We start from the raw sequence: 17,118 nt of genomic DNA, 5'->3' as shown, positions 1-17,118 counted from the left end.
ATGTAACACTCACCTGGGACTTAACCACATTCATGTTCTTCAGGAATTCGAACAATTTCTCCTCCCCAGAATATCAGACTTCCCCATATTCCTACCAACCGCCCCCCACCCAACAGATGTATCTCCTTTCCGAGGGCCTGCAGTCCTCCCACAGACCAGAGGCTGGAATCGACCCCTATTCACAGGAGCCGTGACCAGTCTCTACCCGTTGTATCTCTGTGCCACCCACCATCACCCTGACTTTCCTCCGTCACCGGCCGCTTCCTTAGTCCAGATTGTTCCAACTGTACAGGGTGCTAACTAGGTTACAGATTCAGTACGATGTCCTTGCCAACTCTTTCTCTACCCATTCCCCCCACCCCAGATTTTTAAACTGATTACAACCCCTCTGTCCAGTCTGCTTGGAGGCTCCCCTGCATAGATGCTGCCCGACATCCCGAGTCCGACCATCACTTTTTGTGTTTCTCAGTACTGTTCCCTTGCAGTTCCGTTCTTCGTACTTCGGCAGGATATCAGAGACAGCCCTGAAGAGGTACACTCGGTAAATCAGTGGAATGAGCCGTTCAGCCATACCTTGGAGAAAGACTTGAAGGGCCGTGTGGTCTCAAGTCCCGATTATTCGTGCCTCCCCGTGAACCCCGAAGGAATGGAGTCTTCACCACCCGCTGTCCCCTCAGGTCTCATTCTCCTTTATTACTCCTTGAAGGTCTCCCGCCGACCCCCGGGTGTATTGCCCCACCTTCCGGGTCTTTTGGGCTCCCGCCTCAGTGCCTGCCCCCGCTCCCCCACCCCTTTAAGAACCCCTGGTCCTTGGTCACATTCCCCCACGCAATACGGCGTTCCTAGGCTCCCACGGCAGAGTTTGCTACTCCTGGGGGCAAAATCTGCAGCTCTGGTAGTTGAGTTCTGTTTCCACCACCAGCAAGACCCTGGGGCATGTCTCCCACCGGTGACGCACTGGGTCGAACTCCCGCTGGGCGGAGTCGCAATACCTGAGAACCACCCACGCCACTCCACAGCACCCTGCGGTTCTTTCCTCTTCGTCGGTTCCCAGTGTTCAGTCCATTTCTGGCCGACCATCTGTCCCTCCCTGCATGGGACACAGGGAGAGGGGGAATTGGGGCTTTACTCCCTATAACACGTTTCAACAATTTCCCAGTCACAGTCTTTGGGGAGACTAGCCCACAATCCCGACAGATTCCTATGTGGCCACTGTGTTTTTCCATTCCTCCTGGTCTTCAGCAGCATCCAGAGAATTTTTGCAAATTACATCCAAAACCTCCACTATCTCTTTAGCAACGACCCTTCAGACTCCACAACACAAGCCATAGGTCCAAGGGCTATGCTGGACTTTGTCCCTATAGTTTGTCGCCAGTGTTTGTCGCAACACATTTCACTGTATGTTTAAATAGGCCAACGGGCATGTTTGTGTGCTGTTGTGTTCTATGACTCCATGACTTTGGAAGGCAGTTTGTAACCCAGCCACCATTCAGAGCATTAGAAAGTCTAATGACACAGAGTTTTGTCGATCAAATTTATTTCAACCTCTTGTGATCACATTCACCGTGCAGCCCAACATCCTTGGAGTGCAAAATTCAGGCAGAACACCGCCAGAAAACCAACCATGTAAATCTGCAGATGTTGGAAAGAGGAAGGCATAACAGAAAAAGCTGAAAATGTTGAGCAGTTCTAATAGAGGGACGGGGGAACAGATGTCTAGAGTGATCTTGGGGTCCAAGTCAATAGCTGCAAGTTGTTGTGCAAGTAGAGAGGGTGGTGGAGAAGGCGTACGGCACGTTTGCCTTTATTGGTCAGTGCACTGTGTACAAGAGTGTAATTTGCATTGTAGTAAAGTTCGGTTAGTTCACACTGAGATTATTGTGAGGAGTTCCGATTGCCCCGTTACCCCGTTACTGCGAGGGTTTGGAGGCTATGGAGAGGGTGCAGAAGGGGCTCATTGGATGAGGATTCTGTCTCGACGAGGAACCGTCGCTGGCAATCGGAAAGTAGGGGACTTGGCATTCATTGAATAGGAGATGCAGGCGTCAAGTCTGCCTCATCCAGGTCAGAGAGAGGAAGGTAGGAAGGAAGAAGTGGGTCGGTTTGGCAATAAGCGCTGTAGAAGTTTGCAGCTTGAATTCTCATCTGACCCCAAAGCATAAAGCCCAGAGGAACCAATGGCCAGCGGTGGGATGGGCCTTCACATCGCCACACTGTTCTCGATGACACTCGGAATAAGGTACGTATACTTCAGCTCAAGGCCCTCGTTGCGCTTCTTTATCTCATTCTCGATTTTCATGAGTGCTTCCTGGAACTTCTCGATGCATTCCTTAGCTCTCTGTTCAATGAAGCGTTGTTCCATGTACGTACCCAACTTCGTCTGTGGGAAGGAGAGAGATTTATTCCTGATGGATGGGGATAGTAATCAGTCTGGAAGGATAGTGGACACACACAGTAACGCACTTACACAAACACACACACACTCACACGCACACACAGGCACACTCACATAAACACATTCACACACCCTCACACGGGCACAGTCACAGACACAAACTATAACACACACAACCACATACTGTCTCACAAACACACACTCACACACACAAACTCAACAAACACACTCACACACGCACCCTCACACTCACACATACAAACTCGTACTCACAGAAACACACTCTCTCACACAGAAACACACTCTCACACACACTCACACTCACACTCACACAAACACACAAACACACTCACACACACATACTCACACACATGCTCTCTCACACACGCACACACAAACACACATACGCACACTCACACTCACACTCACACAAACACACTCACTCACACACACGCGCTCTCTCTCTCACACACACACACATACGCACACACTCACACAAACATACTCTCACACACACATACACACTCACTCACACTCACACACACAGACACACACACACACACACACACACACACACGAACTCACACAAACACACTCACACAAGCACACTCACACTCACATTGTCCGACAGCTTGTTCCACACCCTCTGTGCAGAAGATGTCCCGAAGCTCTGTCCCTAATTTTCCCCTCTCACCTTAAACCTTTGCCTTGTCTTTAGTTTCCTTTCCCTGGGAGCAAGACTGTAACCTATCTGTTCCCCTCATAATCTTACACAGACCATATTGTCGCCCATCAGTCTCCAACACTCCCGGAATAAAGTCTTAACCTGCCCAACCTCTCCTTATAACTCAAGAGACTCAGTCTCTTTATCATACTCTCCAATTTAACGACATAATGTAATTGAAACGCGTCATCTCAGAGTTGGCGTCCAGGTGTCTTATGGTTCTTTGGTGTTATACTACTTACTTCGGAGGGAGATGGTTGACTGAGCAGATGGATGGTTGCAAGCACCAGCACCGAGGCACTTTTCATCGGCAAAGTGTTTAAGATGTCTTCCTCAGTGACTTTCCCCTTTTCTGTGGGCGCTGGTTTCTGCATGGTGGAAGGATTGTTTCGGACCCAGGATCCCCAGTCAAACTGTGAAATAAGTCAGGTGTGATATACAATGCTTACTCTTACTTGAGCTTTTGCTGTACCACGGTCTCGCAACAGCAGCATGGTGCACAGAACACGATAGCGTAGCACGGGCCCTTCGGCGCACATTCAGCATACAGATTGTAATTGATTGTATTGTATTTCTCTGTTCTACTGTGAAACTCACAATAAAAATTTTCAAAATTTTTACCGTTGAATTACTTGGAAAAGTGTCTTTCAGAATCTCATACACTATCATTATGACACATCTCACCCTCCGTTACTCCTAAGATCCATCTGTTCCTCCGCACTACTAAGAGTCCTCCACGAACCTTGTATTTTGCCTTCAAATCGATCCTTCCAAAGTGAATCACTTCATACATTTCTGGATTAAATTCCATCTGCCTCTTTTCAGCTAAGGTCTGCATTCTGTCAATGTCCTTTACAACCCTTGACAATCTTCTACACTAGCCACAACTCCACCAATCTTCGTGTCATCATACCAGAAATATTTGATTGGGGAACCACCTGAAATATTTGGCTCAACAGGATAACCTTAGGAGCTTGGATTGAGCTAGAAATGGGGAAGGATATCCAAGGGTCATTTAAATTGCTTCCCATACGAATCCTGTCGAGCTACGGCAGAATGTAATGCGTTTGGAATTGTGAAACCAAAGATTACATTAGTTCTTGCAAAGAACAGTTAGAAACTAGTAATAAAATCATCGTCAGCCACACTATTGGCTAGCAGAGCATTATGGACTGAATGGCCTTATTTGGGGTATGCTACGATTCATGATAACATGTTGGGATCAGAGAAGAGAGCTCCTGTGCATCCCATCGTTCCGATTGCTTTGATTGAGCAGGGAATGACGTTTTAGTGAGGGAAAGAACTGCTGGGAGCAAACAGCTGAGAGACATCCTCTCCCCTATAATCCCTTCTTCTCACAGCCCATCTCTTCTCTCTTGATAGCTACCTCTCCTTATTTCTTTTCCACTGTGATTGACTTCTCCAGCCCTTTACCTTTTATCTATCTGCTCCCAGCTTCTCAATTCATCTCTCCTCTCTCTCTCCCAGTCACCTATCCTCACCTGTCTCCTGGCACATTGTACTATTTTCCCTTCCCCCACCATCTAATTCCGGTCTCTGTCAGCTTCCTTTCCCGTCCTGATTAAAGGACTCGGCCTGAAATGTTGACTGTTTATTCCCCTTGGTGGATGCACCTGACCTGTGAGTTCCTGCAGCTATTTGTGTGTGTTACTGAGTAATATCCAGCTCAGAGTGAATTCGTAACGGGCTGAAAATTGTGTTCAGTCACCACACACTGCTCGGAATGTTTCTGTTTGGATGAGGTCAGTTTCTAAGCAGTCATGCTCAACTTGATGCAATGGAGTGTTAATTCAATGAAAGCTGAGCTGACCTGTCCGGCATTCACTGCAGAGTGCTGGGCAGAACAACTGAATATGACCATGGTCAGGTACTTGATGAGATCGTCCTTGGTGGAGAATGACGTGGGGAAACCTAAAGAGAGAATATTGATGTTACACGGGCGTTGAGAGCGGATCAAGAGCAGGACACAGACACGTCGGTAGCATTGAAAGAAGTGTGTTTATTAATAGTTGCAAGGCAGGCCGGAGAGTGAGGGTTAGTGCTTACGTGGACGTGAACGTTAGACAACAGACCTGGGGACCTGGACCCGGAGCTTGGTCATGCAACCTGGACTTGGACACGGAGCCTGGACTTGGACTCGGGTACGGAACCTGGACTTGGACTCGGACACGGAGCCTGGACACGGACTCGGACACGGAGTCTGGACTCGGACTTGGACACGGAGCTTGGACCCGGACTCGGACACGGAGCCGTGAGTCAGACTCAGACATTGAGCCGGGACTCGAATTTGTAATGACGAAACCAAACAACGACAGGTAAATCGTATCTTGACTCGGAATAGCAGCAAACGGCCTGTAATCCTCAGCTGGACACAAGACGACAAAACGAAACAACGGCAGATAATTCGTATCTTGGCTCGCAGTAACGGCAAACGGCCAGCAATTCTCAGCTGGACACGAAAACGACAGAATTCCCAAAGCAACCCCAGGCACCGAAGCAACTTAGAGTCCACTGTTCTCGGCGGCCCGGAACGTGCATTGCAGCACTGGCTGAGGTGTGACGGTGCAGATCTGAGTTGATGTAAGCCGGAGTTTTTATGCTGCCGGTTCGGATGAGAATCAGGTGCCTTAATCAAGGAGCCCGGGAGAACATGGGGAAAAGGAAATGAACCAAATGAGGAGTCAACGGACCGTACCGTGACAATCGAAGCCACCAGTGAAATTAATGGGAAGCAAACAATCACTCAGCACAGAGTACGCAATGTGTGGACATGAATGCGTCATCTCGCTGTCCTGTCCCACCTCTAATCAATCCTCAGCTTGTCATAGAGTTCGGGGAGTGGCGGTTTTCACATTGTTCTGTCCATGTCCCTGTGTTTCGAGGACTGCTAAACAAACATTAACCAAAGTCCTCCATCATTATCTGTCTAGAAAATGACACCAAGCCTCATCTCAGATTGTGAGCAGTTTTGAACCATTTATCTCAGAAAGGGTGTGCTGGCATTGGAAAGAGACCAAAGGTGGTTCGAGAAAATGATCCCAGGAATGCAAGGGTTCACGTATGAGGAGCGTTTGATTGCTCTGGGCCTGAACCTGCTGGAGTTGGGGTTGGGGGCTAGATAGAAAAGACATGGAGAATATGTTTCCTAAATTGGGGGAATCTAGAATCAAAGGACAGTGGCTCAGAACAAGATGTCCCTTTCGAACAGAGAATACGGGGGATTTCTTGAGTCAGAGGGTGGTGAATCAGTGGAATACATTGCCACAGACAGATGTGGAGGCAAGTCATTGGGTTCATTTAAAACAGAGATTGATCAAATCTTGATTAGTAAGGGCGTCAAATGCTATGAGAAGGCAGGAGAATGGGTTTGCGAGGAATAATAAATCAGCTGCAATGCAATGGTGGAGCAGACTCAGTGGGCTGAATGAATTAATTCTGATCCCTTGACTTCTAATGTCAGAGTCATACAGGCACACAGAACAGAAACATGCCGTCCAGCCCAAGTAGTGGATGATATCTAATATCCCCGTTGAAGCCAGTCCCATTTGTCTTCATTTATCCCTCTAAACTATTCCTATCCATACGAACTTGTCCAATTGCGTTTTAAAGGTTGTCACTGCACCTACTTCAACCACTCCGTCTGTCATCTCATTACACACTCGGGGCGAAGACATTGCCTCTCTGGTCGCTCTTAAATCTTTCTCCTTTCACCCTAAACCGATGTCCTCTAGTTCTTGCTCTCCCATCCTGTGAAAACAACTGCACAAATGCCACTTTACATCTTCAGACAGCTCTATAAGTTCTCCCATCATTTAAAGTTCTAAGCAAATATAGTGTATTTCAACATATTCTTTCCTTGCGGGCAATCATAATAAATACAAAGAAACACATTTTATTATGCGTCAATAAAAAGACGCAAACTAGTCAACTTCTCATACTCAGTCCCTCGAGACCAGGCAACGTCTCTATAAATCTCTTTTGCATTCTTCCCAGATTAACGGCATCTTTCGTATTGCAGGGGGAGCAAAACTGAACACAATAATCCCAAAGCACCTCGCCAAAGTCTTGTACAACTGTAATAAAACGTCCCACCAACTCCTCTGAACATCTGCCCTGACAGGACAGCACTCAGAACCTTGGCTTCCTGCATCGGGCACTGATTCGCAAACTACGTACTCTCAACTCCACCAGAACCCTGCTCCCTCCATCTGTGTCAGAATCCACCAGTTCCGCGAGGGCCTCACCATTCACCCGAGGGTCAGTATTCCGAGTCCCAGGACGCAATAACAATCCGAGATCCGTGTGCTGCCCGTAATCAGTGAACCGACAGTAGGCCCAGAGCACAAGACACACGATACATAATTTATTATATCAAGAGGGGTGAAGACAGTGCACACTGCTAGGGAGATCATTCGAATAATTGAAAGTGGAACCTGAGGATTGCTTCGCCAAGAGTCCTTCAGTGAAGATTTCCTTTGCCCATTCATGAATTTCCTCATCCTCTCGGACGGATGCATTGCTCTTGTAGTAAATGTCAACGATATTTGCCACGAACCTTTGAGAGAAGGAGAGCAAACTGCTGGAGACTGAGGAGAAACCGGGGCCGCACTGGTTTAACACCAGAAAACAGACAAACAATAATGGAAAGAGGGATGTGAGTGAGGGCACAGTGAAAGGAGCGATTTAGGGAGCGTGGGACAGAGGGAAGTAGACAATGAATGGACTGAAAGAAGAAGGGTGGGAGAGGGAGGAAGGGAGTGGGGATGAGAGTGATGGAGAGGGAGAGATTGAGAGTGGGACGGAGGAAGTCTGCGAGGACAAATGGGGAAGTGGTCGGGCAGGGTGGTCGATTTGCTGGTAGGGCAGGTTAGGACATCACCTTCCTGGGATTGAAAGGCAGGTGACATTCAGAGGGTGAATTTCCCCCCAGAGGGAGGCATGGAACTGCGTGGAGAGAGCTGAAGGGTAGTGCAGAGAGTTTCAGGTTAATTGCAAAATCACTGACATCTTTGCCCAAATCAGAGCAGACGACATTTACAAGGATTTTACTGTGAATAGGAAGACCTTGGTTATAGGGAAAGGTTGAACTGGTTAGGACTTTATTTCTGAACCGGAGGAAAATGAGGAAAGATTTGATAGAGGAATACAAAATTTGAGAGTCAGAGCTAGAATTAATGGAAGCAGGTTCGTTTTTCCACTGAGGGTTGCGATTAGAAACAGAGGTCATGGGTTAAAGGTGAAATATTTAAAGGGAATCTGAGAGGGAACTTCTTCACTTAGAGGACAGTGTGAGTGGGCAATGAGCCGCTCGTGACGTGGTGAATGTCGGCTTGATTGCAATAGTTTTGAGAGAAATTTGGACAGGGGCATGGATGGGAGGGACATAGAGGGCTAGTATCCAGGTGCATTACGATGGGATGAGACAGAAGATCAAGGCAGAATGGACTAGATGGGCCAAAGGTCCTCTCTGCTGCAATACTCTAACTTGATAACAGAGCTCCCAGCACTGATGCCAGAAGAACACCAGTTCTGCATCACACACTCCCACCGTTCACATCTACCCGCACATGTCTTCATCTTTTGCAGCAGCTTACCACGAGAGGGCTTGGTCGATGTTTTTGTGAACCCCACGTAGGTAAGGAGATCTGACCTGCTGGCTGGTGAAGGGTTTTGAGTGCAGGATAAGAAGGAGCTGAGGGATGTGTTGGGCTTCAGCACCCCTCATGTCCAGCTGTGAAGAGCTGCACAGTTTGCGTGGGTGTGGGGTTTATCCCACAAGCACAACCAGACGCTGAGTGAAATCCCCAAGCCGTCATCACTGCATTAATAAACACATTGCAGAGGAGGATAGAATAGGCTTCCTGGCCCTTCACATTGAATTGCAGGATTCATGGGAGCTTTGTGAGGGGCAGACGGATCGTGGGGGTGGGGGTGGGGGGGGTGCAAGTCTACAGCTCCCCGAATGATGTAACACGGTGGTAAAGAAGGTACGGCAGACTTGCATCCCTGGTGAAGTTCTGCTGACCAGAACGTATACATTTGCAGGTTGGCTTGACAGTTTTTATATTGAGTGTCAAATGGTGAATCTGTGGAATTCATCGCCACAGACAGTTGGGAAGGCCATGTCATTGGATTCTGCTTAATTGAGCCATCGGTTAATCGAGGCAGCTGCTTTATTTCTTTAAGAACAAAAACTAATAGAGAAAATAGCCAGGGTTCCCTTCATTCATTTGGGACAATTTGCTACTTACTTGGGACAGGAGGCTGTTGCCAAGCAGCTTTTAACTCACATTTGTCGTGTGGAAATTTCTGACCGTTGGACACCCTACCGTACTGAGGGCAAATGGTTTTTAAATAGCGTCAGTTGCTTGTGTTTCTGTTCAACGAGCAGTCGATGTTGTCACTGACGGTTGGTGAGAAATAATCAGTAAGACAATTCAGAATTGTGTTGCTCTCTGCGATTTCAAACATTCAGAATTGGAGATGCCAGAAACAGCTGGAAGTGCAAATGAAATGATTTCACTTCTTCAACAAGTATGTACTACGAAGAATTTAAATGTATTGGCAATCACCTTGAAGGTTACAATGAAAATGAAGATTTATGGGATAAAATCGTCGGCAGCATTGTTTGAACGCAGTTTAGTGTCTGCACCAGGTGTTTGTGCTGAATTTAATCAATCACAGTCGATCACAAGATTGTGACAGCTTACATATACTGGACGAATTCCACCACCGAAGACAATCATGAACTACCACATAAGTTTATAATACTGTAATGTTCTAATTTGTTTTGTGTTTCATTTACATATATAATTTATTAGTTATATAAAAGTCTATCTTTTATCTACCCTTTTAACTATTTCCATGAAGCAGCTGCTTAATTGTTCAAAATGTACTGTTCCCGTTGTGTCCCGATTAACCAGAATATACTCTATTTAAAGCAGAGGTTGATTAGTTCTTGAATAGTAAGGGCATCAAAGGTTACAGGATGAACGTAGGAGAATGGTTTTGACAGATAACATAAATCAGCGATGATGGAATGGCCTAATTCTGCTCTTATTTCATAGTCTAATGTTCTTATGGGCACCCTTCTACTGTGGTCAGCACAGAGATGATGGCCGAAGGGCCTGTTTCTGAGCTGTACTGTTTGATTCTCCAACTCTGGCACCATCCTCCTCCTCCCTGTTGTTAAACACCATTTATAGTAACTCCACAGAAGGACTGTGGTAGAGTGGCTGCCTGCCCACACCAGGGAGCTCCTGGTAAGTGGACCCAGCACCTCCTATGTGGAACGCTCCAGTTATGATCCGTGATAGTGATGGAATCTGTGACACTGGCGCCCAGTGGAGTGACCTGTGTTCCTTTCTCGTGAGGGATTTAATGGCCAGTGCTGTGTAAAATGGGAGAAATATCGGAGAGGGAGAACAGTTAGCGATAGACTCTCTCACTTGTTGATGGCGTGCCAGATCTTCAGAGCGTCATCTCTGTAATAGTAGTTGGGGAGCTTTTCTACTCTTCGAGAGGCCACATTGTCCGGAAGGCACAGAGATGAGTAGGTCGTGTTCGCCAGAGCGCGCTGCAGAATTATCACTTTTGCTGTCCCACCCGTAGAAAAAGCCTGGAATGACAGATCAGAGTGTTTGACCTGGCACGATACCGGGAGGGGAAGTGGGAAGAATGCAGAATAAGGTGGGGGAGGGGACAGGTGAGATCAGGAGATCGTCTTGTTATTCTGACTTCTTGCCCCTTAATTTCTAGTGTTCATTAATAGTCTTTGCCTGAAATATCGAATCTTTATCCCCCTCCATAGATGCTCTGCCTAGTCTCCTGAGTTCCTCCAGTATTTTGTGTGGGTTGCTCTGGATTTCCATCATCTGAAGAATCTCCTATGCAGCTGAAGACCTGCTGCCCATATCTGTGAAGAATTCAACAGGAACTCTCCGGGAGCTCCCTTTGAACACACGCGGAACACAGTACATGGTATCAGACACCGGGAGACCTGCTACCGAATCCCACTCATTCCCCAATCTCCACCTGCAAGGCACTGAGCAGTGGGAGTGCGAAGAGGCATTTTCTAAACATGCCTCCTGGGATAGGTTGTTGTGAATGAGGGGACAGTAATTGGACTCTCAGAAGTTCTATGTCGAAATCTGACGATTTTGATGGTATCAGAAATTATCTGGCAAGTGTCGATCGGGATAGGCTGCTTCCTATAAAAGGTGCACTTGGTAGGTAGGGGACCTTCAAAAGTGAAATTTTCGGAGTACAAAACTTATATGCCTGTCAGAATAACCGGTAAAGATGACAAGTGCAGGGAACCTTCGTTTTCAAGAGGCATTGAGGCCCTGGTTAAGAAACAAATGGAGGTGCATTGCAGGTATTGGCAAGTAGGGACAAATGAGGTGCTTATGGGGTATAGGAAATACAGAGAACATTTAAGAAAGAAATCAGGAGAGCTAATAGAAGGCATTGGATTGCGTTACCAGACAAGGTGAAGGAGAATCCTAAGGGATTCTACAGATATGTTAAGAGCAAAAGGATTGCAAGGGACAACATTGGTCCTGTGGAAGATCAGAATGGTTATCCACGTATGGAAGAGAAAGAGATGGGTGAGATCTTAAATAATATTTTTGCATCTGTGTCTACTCAGGAGACAGACGCAGAGCTTGTATGTGAAGCAAAGCGACATCAGTTTCCTGGACCGTATGCAGATTACAGGTGTTCGGCTAGATATGGACTGAGAAAGGATAAAGACCACAGACTAGGTCCTGGTGAAGGGAATTAGTGTGGGTCAGGATGAGCATGGTGGCTTTGTGCATGGTAGGTCATGTCTAAATAATAGTATAGAGTTTCTCGAGGAAACTACCAGGAAAGTGAATGCAGGTAAGGCAGTGGGTGTTGTCTACACGGACTTTAGCAAGGCATTTGACAAGGTCCCACATGGAGGCTTATCAAAATGGTTCAGTCACTCGGCATTCAAGATGAGATAGTAAATTGGCTTTGTAGCAAAAGCCAGAGAGTGAAAGTAGATGGTTGCCACTCTGACTGCAGGCCTGTGACTAATGGAATGCCATGGGGATCGGTGCTGGGTCCTTTGTTGTTTGTCATCTATATCAATGATTTGGATGATAATGTGGTAAACTGGATCAGCAAATTTGCAGATGACACCAAGATTGGGGGTGTAGTGAACAACGACGAAGGCTATCAAAGCTTGAGGTGAGACCTGGACCAGTTGGAAAAATGGGCTGAAAATGATAGATGGGATTTCATGCAGACAAGTGTGAGGTGCTTCACTTCGGTAGGACCAGCCAGAAAAGGGATTCAACAGTGAACGGCCGGGCACTGAGGAGCGTGACAGAAAAAGGGGATCTGCTAATATAGGTCCATTATTCATTGAAAGTCGTGTCACCAGTACATAGGGTGATAAAGAAAGCTTTTGGCACTTTGGCCTTCATCAATCAAAGTACTGAGTTTTGGAGATTGAGTGTTGTGATGAAGTCATATAAGACGTTGTGTCGGCCTCATTTGGAGTATTGTGTGCAGATTTGGTCGCCTACCTACAGGAAAGATCTAAATAAGGTTGAAAGAGCACAGACAACATCTACAAGGATGTTGCTGGGTCTGGAGACCTGAGTTATAAGGAAACATTGAATGGGTTAGCAGCACACACACAATGCTGGAGGAACTCAGCGGGCCAGGCAACATCTATATGAAAATAGTACATTTGAAGTTTCGTGCGAAAGCCTTCAAGATGGGAGTAGGCAGATAAATGGTCTAGGCCTGAAACGTCGACTGTACTCTCTTCCATAGATGTGGCCTGGTCTGCTGAGTTCCTTCAGCCTTTTGTGTGTGCTGCTTGAACTTTCAGTGCCTGCAGATTTTCTCTTTTTTGTGATTGAAAAGGTTAGAACTTTATTCCTTAGAACATCAAGGATTGAGAGGAGATTTGGTGGGGATATTCAACATTACTAGGGGTATAGATAGAGCAAAAGCAAGCAGGCTTTTTCCACTGAGGTTGAGTGTGACTACACCAGAGATCATGGGGGAAAGGTGAAACATTTAAGGGGAACAAGAGGGGAAACATCTTCACTCAGAGGCTTATGAGAGCGTGGGAGGAGCTGCCAGCAGAAATCGTGCATATGAGCTTGATCTAAAAGTTTAAGCGAAGTTTGAATTGGTACACGGATGGTAGGGGTATGGGAAGCTATGGTCCTGGCGCAGGTGTATGGGAGTTGGCAGCTTAAAGGCTTTTGGCACGGATTAAATGGGCTGAAGGGCCTGTTTCTGTGCTGTACTTTTCCATGAACCTGTGGCAGGTTTTCCACTGTATCAATTGTCAACACCAGCCACGCTGGATTTCACTTTTTGAACATATAATACAGTGGCGTAACTTTTTCCAGTCAACCAGGGAGATTAAAGGGAGTTGGAAGTACACGAGCACTCCAGATCCCAGATCTGGACTCAGTCCTCCTCACATTCCCAAACCCTGGTGATCCCAGCCAGAGTCACCTACACTACTGACACAAAATCCAGGACCCCGACGTGGTCACTTTGCTGATGTGAGCACACACTGTGAGTCAGAGATGACGGAGAACTTCAATGGGAATTTGGGAAGTCCGATAAGCTCACAGGTTTCCCAGGAGAGAACTGATGGTGGTGATGGTGTCATGGCTACAGGATGGTGAGGGTCAGTGTGTGACTGGGTAGGGTAAAATTAAACAGAGTTCAGTCTTGGTGGTGCATCTGTAGGGCACACAACATGAGAATGTGGGGGTGTTGGTATGTGATTGCACAGGAGGTCCAAGCGTCCGGGGGGTGGGAGGCGGGAACACTTGTCAGCAATGTGGACTGTAGAACCACATGTAGATAGACTGGTGGCGAAGGCAGATGGGAAACATATTTTCATTAGACAGAACACATGAACACAGGAGCAGGGAGGTGCAAAAACAGAAGGTGGATCGTGTGGAGTTCTGGTCACCTCAGTATACTGAACTGAAGAGCTAGCTGAGAGATTCCCCAGGACGTTGTCTGGGATGAAGGGATTGAGTTATAAGGAGAGATGGGTGATGTGGCCCTGTTTTCCTCGGAGTGGAGGAGGCTGAGGAAGGCCATGGAGAGGTTTGAGGACAGAGATCGGCTCGATGACCTTTTCTTGGTGGTTATTCCCTCTTAGGACAAGTATTAACTTCAGGGGTGAAATGGTTCGGGGGTTGCAAGGAACATTGTTTTTAACCCAGAAGGAGGTTGGAATCTGGAACACAGTGCCGGAGAGGGTGGCAGAGGCAAACGTGTTCACAGTGTTTAAGAAATATCCTGAGTCAGTGATAAAAGATCACAGATTAGGTCCTGGTCAAGAGAATTAGTATGGGTCAGGATGAGCATAGTGGGAGGAAAGGCCTGTTTCAGTGCTGCAGTGCTCTATAACCACAGACCACGTATTGTCAGCGGGATTAGTATGGGTTGGCATGTCGAGGTGAGATGAAGAACCTATTTCTCTGCTGTAGTGCTCCATGGCTGTGCTGTCAATGTGATTAGTGTGGGTCAGTATGGTCGTGGTGGGCCGAGTGGCCTGTTTCTGTGGTGCGCGACTGTGTGACGTTGAACCCTCAAGATTCAAGATTGTTTACTGTCATTTCCAACACTCAAGTACAAAGGAGAACAAAATAATTGTTACTCCAGATCCGATGCAGGACAAAAACACGCAATAAGATAAAGAACACAGTAATAAAAGCGCACGATAAACATAAATATATAAAATAGCTTATGTACTGCACACAGATTGACTGCATGTCCGTAGAATGACGCTGGGCACAGGAGTGTCTGTACATAAGGTGACTGACAGTCCAGTACATCAGTCTCCGGGGTGGTGGATCGACGCTCACTGTGGCAGAAGTAGTGATGGTGGGGTTGTGGAGGGGTGGGTTAGTGGTTGCAGATGTCAGTCAGCTTCACTACTTGAGGAAAGTAATTGCCTTTGAGTCTGGTGGTCCTGGTGTGGAAGTTACAAAAAATTGCTTTCAATTAAAAAATGTATTGAAATAAGATGCTCACCTGATCAAAGACCCCACCCTCTGAGATCAGGAGAGCTCTTGCTTCGGTGTTGATGTGTAAAGTGAATTTCAGGTGAGGCATCAGAAGCTGTAATATTAAAGGTTTGAGCACATTTGGAGTAACTTTACACAAGATAAAGACACAAGCAATGTCATCGGCCGTTTCTGCTGCACGTTGAGAGGCTGCAAGTCTGCCCCATAACTCAACCACTTTAAGTAAGCGGCTGCAGGACACATTGGTAAACGGGATGTGAGCAACAACTTTAGCTCATCCTTGTCACTGATGGATCATCTCACACGCGTGTTTTCACTGCTCGTCTCTGAGGTGCATCACCGGCTCTCATTGTAAACGTGAAAGCAGGAGGCAAAAATGCAGCTTATTCACTACATCTCTCTCACTCTCCCAGTTCCCCCAACCCCCGTCTCACACACACTCGCACACACACAGAGGCCTAGGCTCTCTGTCTGACATGCGCTCACACTCAGACACAAACTCACGCTCTCTCTCTCTCTCTCTCTCTTTCTGTCTCACACACACACACACACTCTCACACACACACACACTCACACACACACACACACAAACACACACACACACACACACACACACACACACAGAAACACTGTCAGACACACATTCACGCTCTCTCTCTCTCTCTTTCTGTCTCTCACACACACACACACTCTCACACACACACACACTCACACACACACACACACAAACACACACACATACACACACACACACACACACACACACACACACAGAAACACTGTCAGACACACATTCACGCTCTCTCTCTCACACACGGATAAGTTACATAGAGACTTTTTTGGCAGAGGGAAAATGTGAAATACTAATGACCTTCGTCAGGACTAACTGAAAGAAGAGATAGTAAGAGATTTGAAAGTGGGAGGGGGAGGGGTTAGATCCGAAATGATAGGAGAAGACAGGAGTGGGAGGGATGGAGCCAAGAGCTGGAAAGTTGATTGGCAAAAGGGATATAAGGCTGGAGAAGGGAGAGGATCATGGAACGGGAGGCGTAGGGAGAAAGCAAGGGGGACGGGTGCCCAGTGGAAGATGGAGAGCAGGCGAGGAGTTATAGTGAGAGGGACAGCGGGCGAAAAAAGAGAGAGCAAGAAAGGGGGAAAATAAACAAAAAAATTAATAAATAGATAGATAGATAGATAGATAGATAGATGGATGAAGGAAGGGAGGAAGGAAGGAAGGGGTAAGAAGCGGAGAAGGGCCATTAACGGAAGTTAGAGAAATCAGAGTTCATGCCATCAGGTTGGAGGCTACCCAGACTGAATATAACGTGTTGTTCCTCCAGCCTGAGTGTGGTTTCATCTTGGCAGTAGAGGAGACCGCGGATAGACATATCACAATGGGAATGCGACGTGGATTTGAAATGTGTGGCCACTGGGAGATCCTGCTTTCTCTGGCGGACGGAGCATAGGTGTTCAGCGACACGGTCTCCCAGCCTGAGTCGGGTCTCGCGAATATATAGAAGGCCGCACCGGGAGCACTGGACACAGTATACCACATCAGCCGACTCACAGTTGAAGTGTCACCTCACCTGGAAGTCTTGGGCCCTGAGTGGTGGTGAGAGAGGAAGTGTAAGGGCATGTCTAGCACTTGTTCCGCTTACAAGGATAAGTGCCGGGAGGGAGATCAGTGGGAGGGGATGGGGGGCGGTGAACGAATGGACAAGAGAGTTGCGCAGAGAGCGATCCCTGCAGAAGGCGGGGGGGGGGGGAGAGATGTGCTTGGTGGTGAGATCCGTTGGAGGTGGCGGAAGTTACGGAGAATTATATGTTGGACCCAGAGGCTGGTGGGTTGGTAGGTGAGGACAAGGGGAACCCTATTCCTAGTGGGGTGGGGGGAGGATGGGGTGAGAGCACATGTGTGTGAAATGGGAGAGATG

At 47.2% G+C, this 17,118-nt stretch overlaps 1 protein-coding gene across 1 annotated transcript in view; it reads right to left on the bottom strand.

Annotated features, from left to right (window-relative positions):
* Window positions 1-2,200: 2,200 nt before the first annotated feature.
* Window positions 2,201-17,118, bottom strand: part of LOC134346251 (polyunsaturated fatty acid 5-lipoxygenase-like) — a 44,485-nt gene continuing 29,567 nt past the window's right edge. Inside the window, exons 9-14 of the mRNA XM_063047576.1 lie at window positions 15,192-15,278; window positions 10,589-10,758; window positions 7,574-7,695; window positions 4,951-5,051; window positions 3,362-3,532; window positions 2,201-2,380 (exon numbers count right to left, since the gene is read on the bottom strand). Of these exons, the coding sequence (XP_062903646.1) occupies window positions 2,201-2,380; window positions 3,362-3,532; window positions 4,951-5,051; window positions 7,574-7,695; window positions 10,589-10,758; window positions 15,192-15,278 (831 nt within the window). The remainder of the gene's footprint in view (window positions 2,381-3,361; window positions 3,533-4,950; window positions 5,052-7,573; window positions 7,696-10,588; window positions 10,759-15,191; window positions 15,279-17,118) is intronic.

Source organism: Mobula hypostoma, chromosome 5 (assembly GCF_963921235.1).
Source record: "Mobula hypostoma chromosome 5, sMobHyp1.1, whole genome shotgun sequence".
NCBI classification, from domain to species: Eukaryota; Metazoa; Chordata; class Chondrichthyes; order Myliobatiformes; family Myliobatidae; genus Mobula; species Mobula hypostoma.
This window is presented reverse-complemented; position numbering and strand designations above follow the sequence as displayed.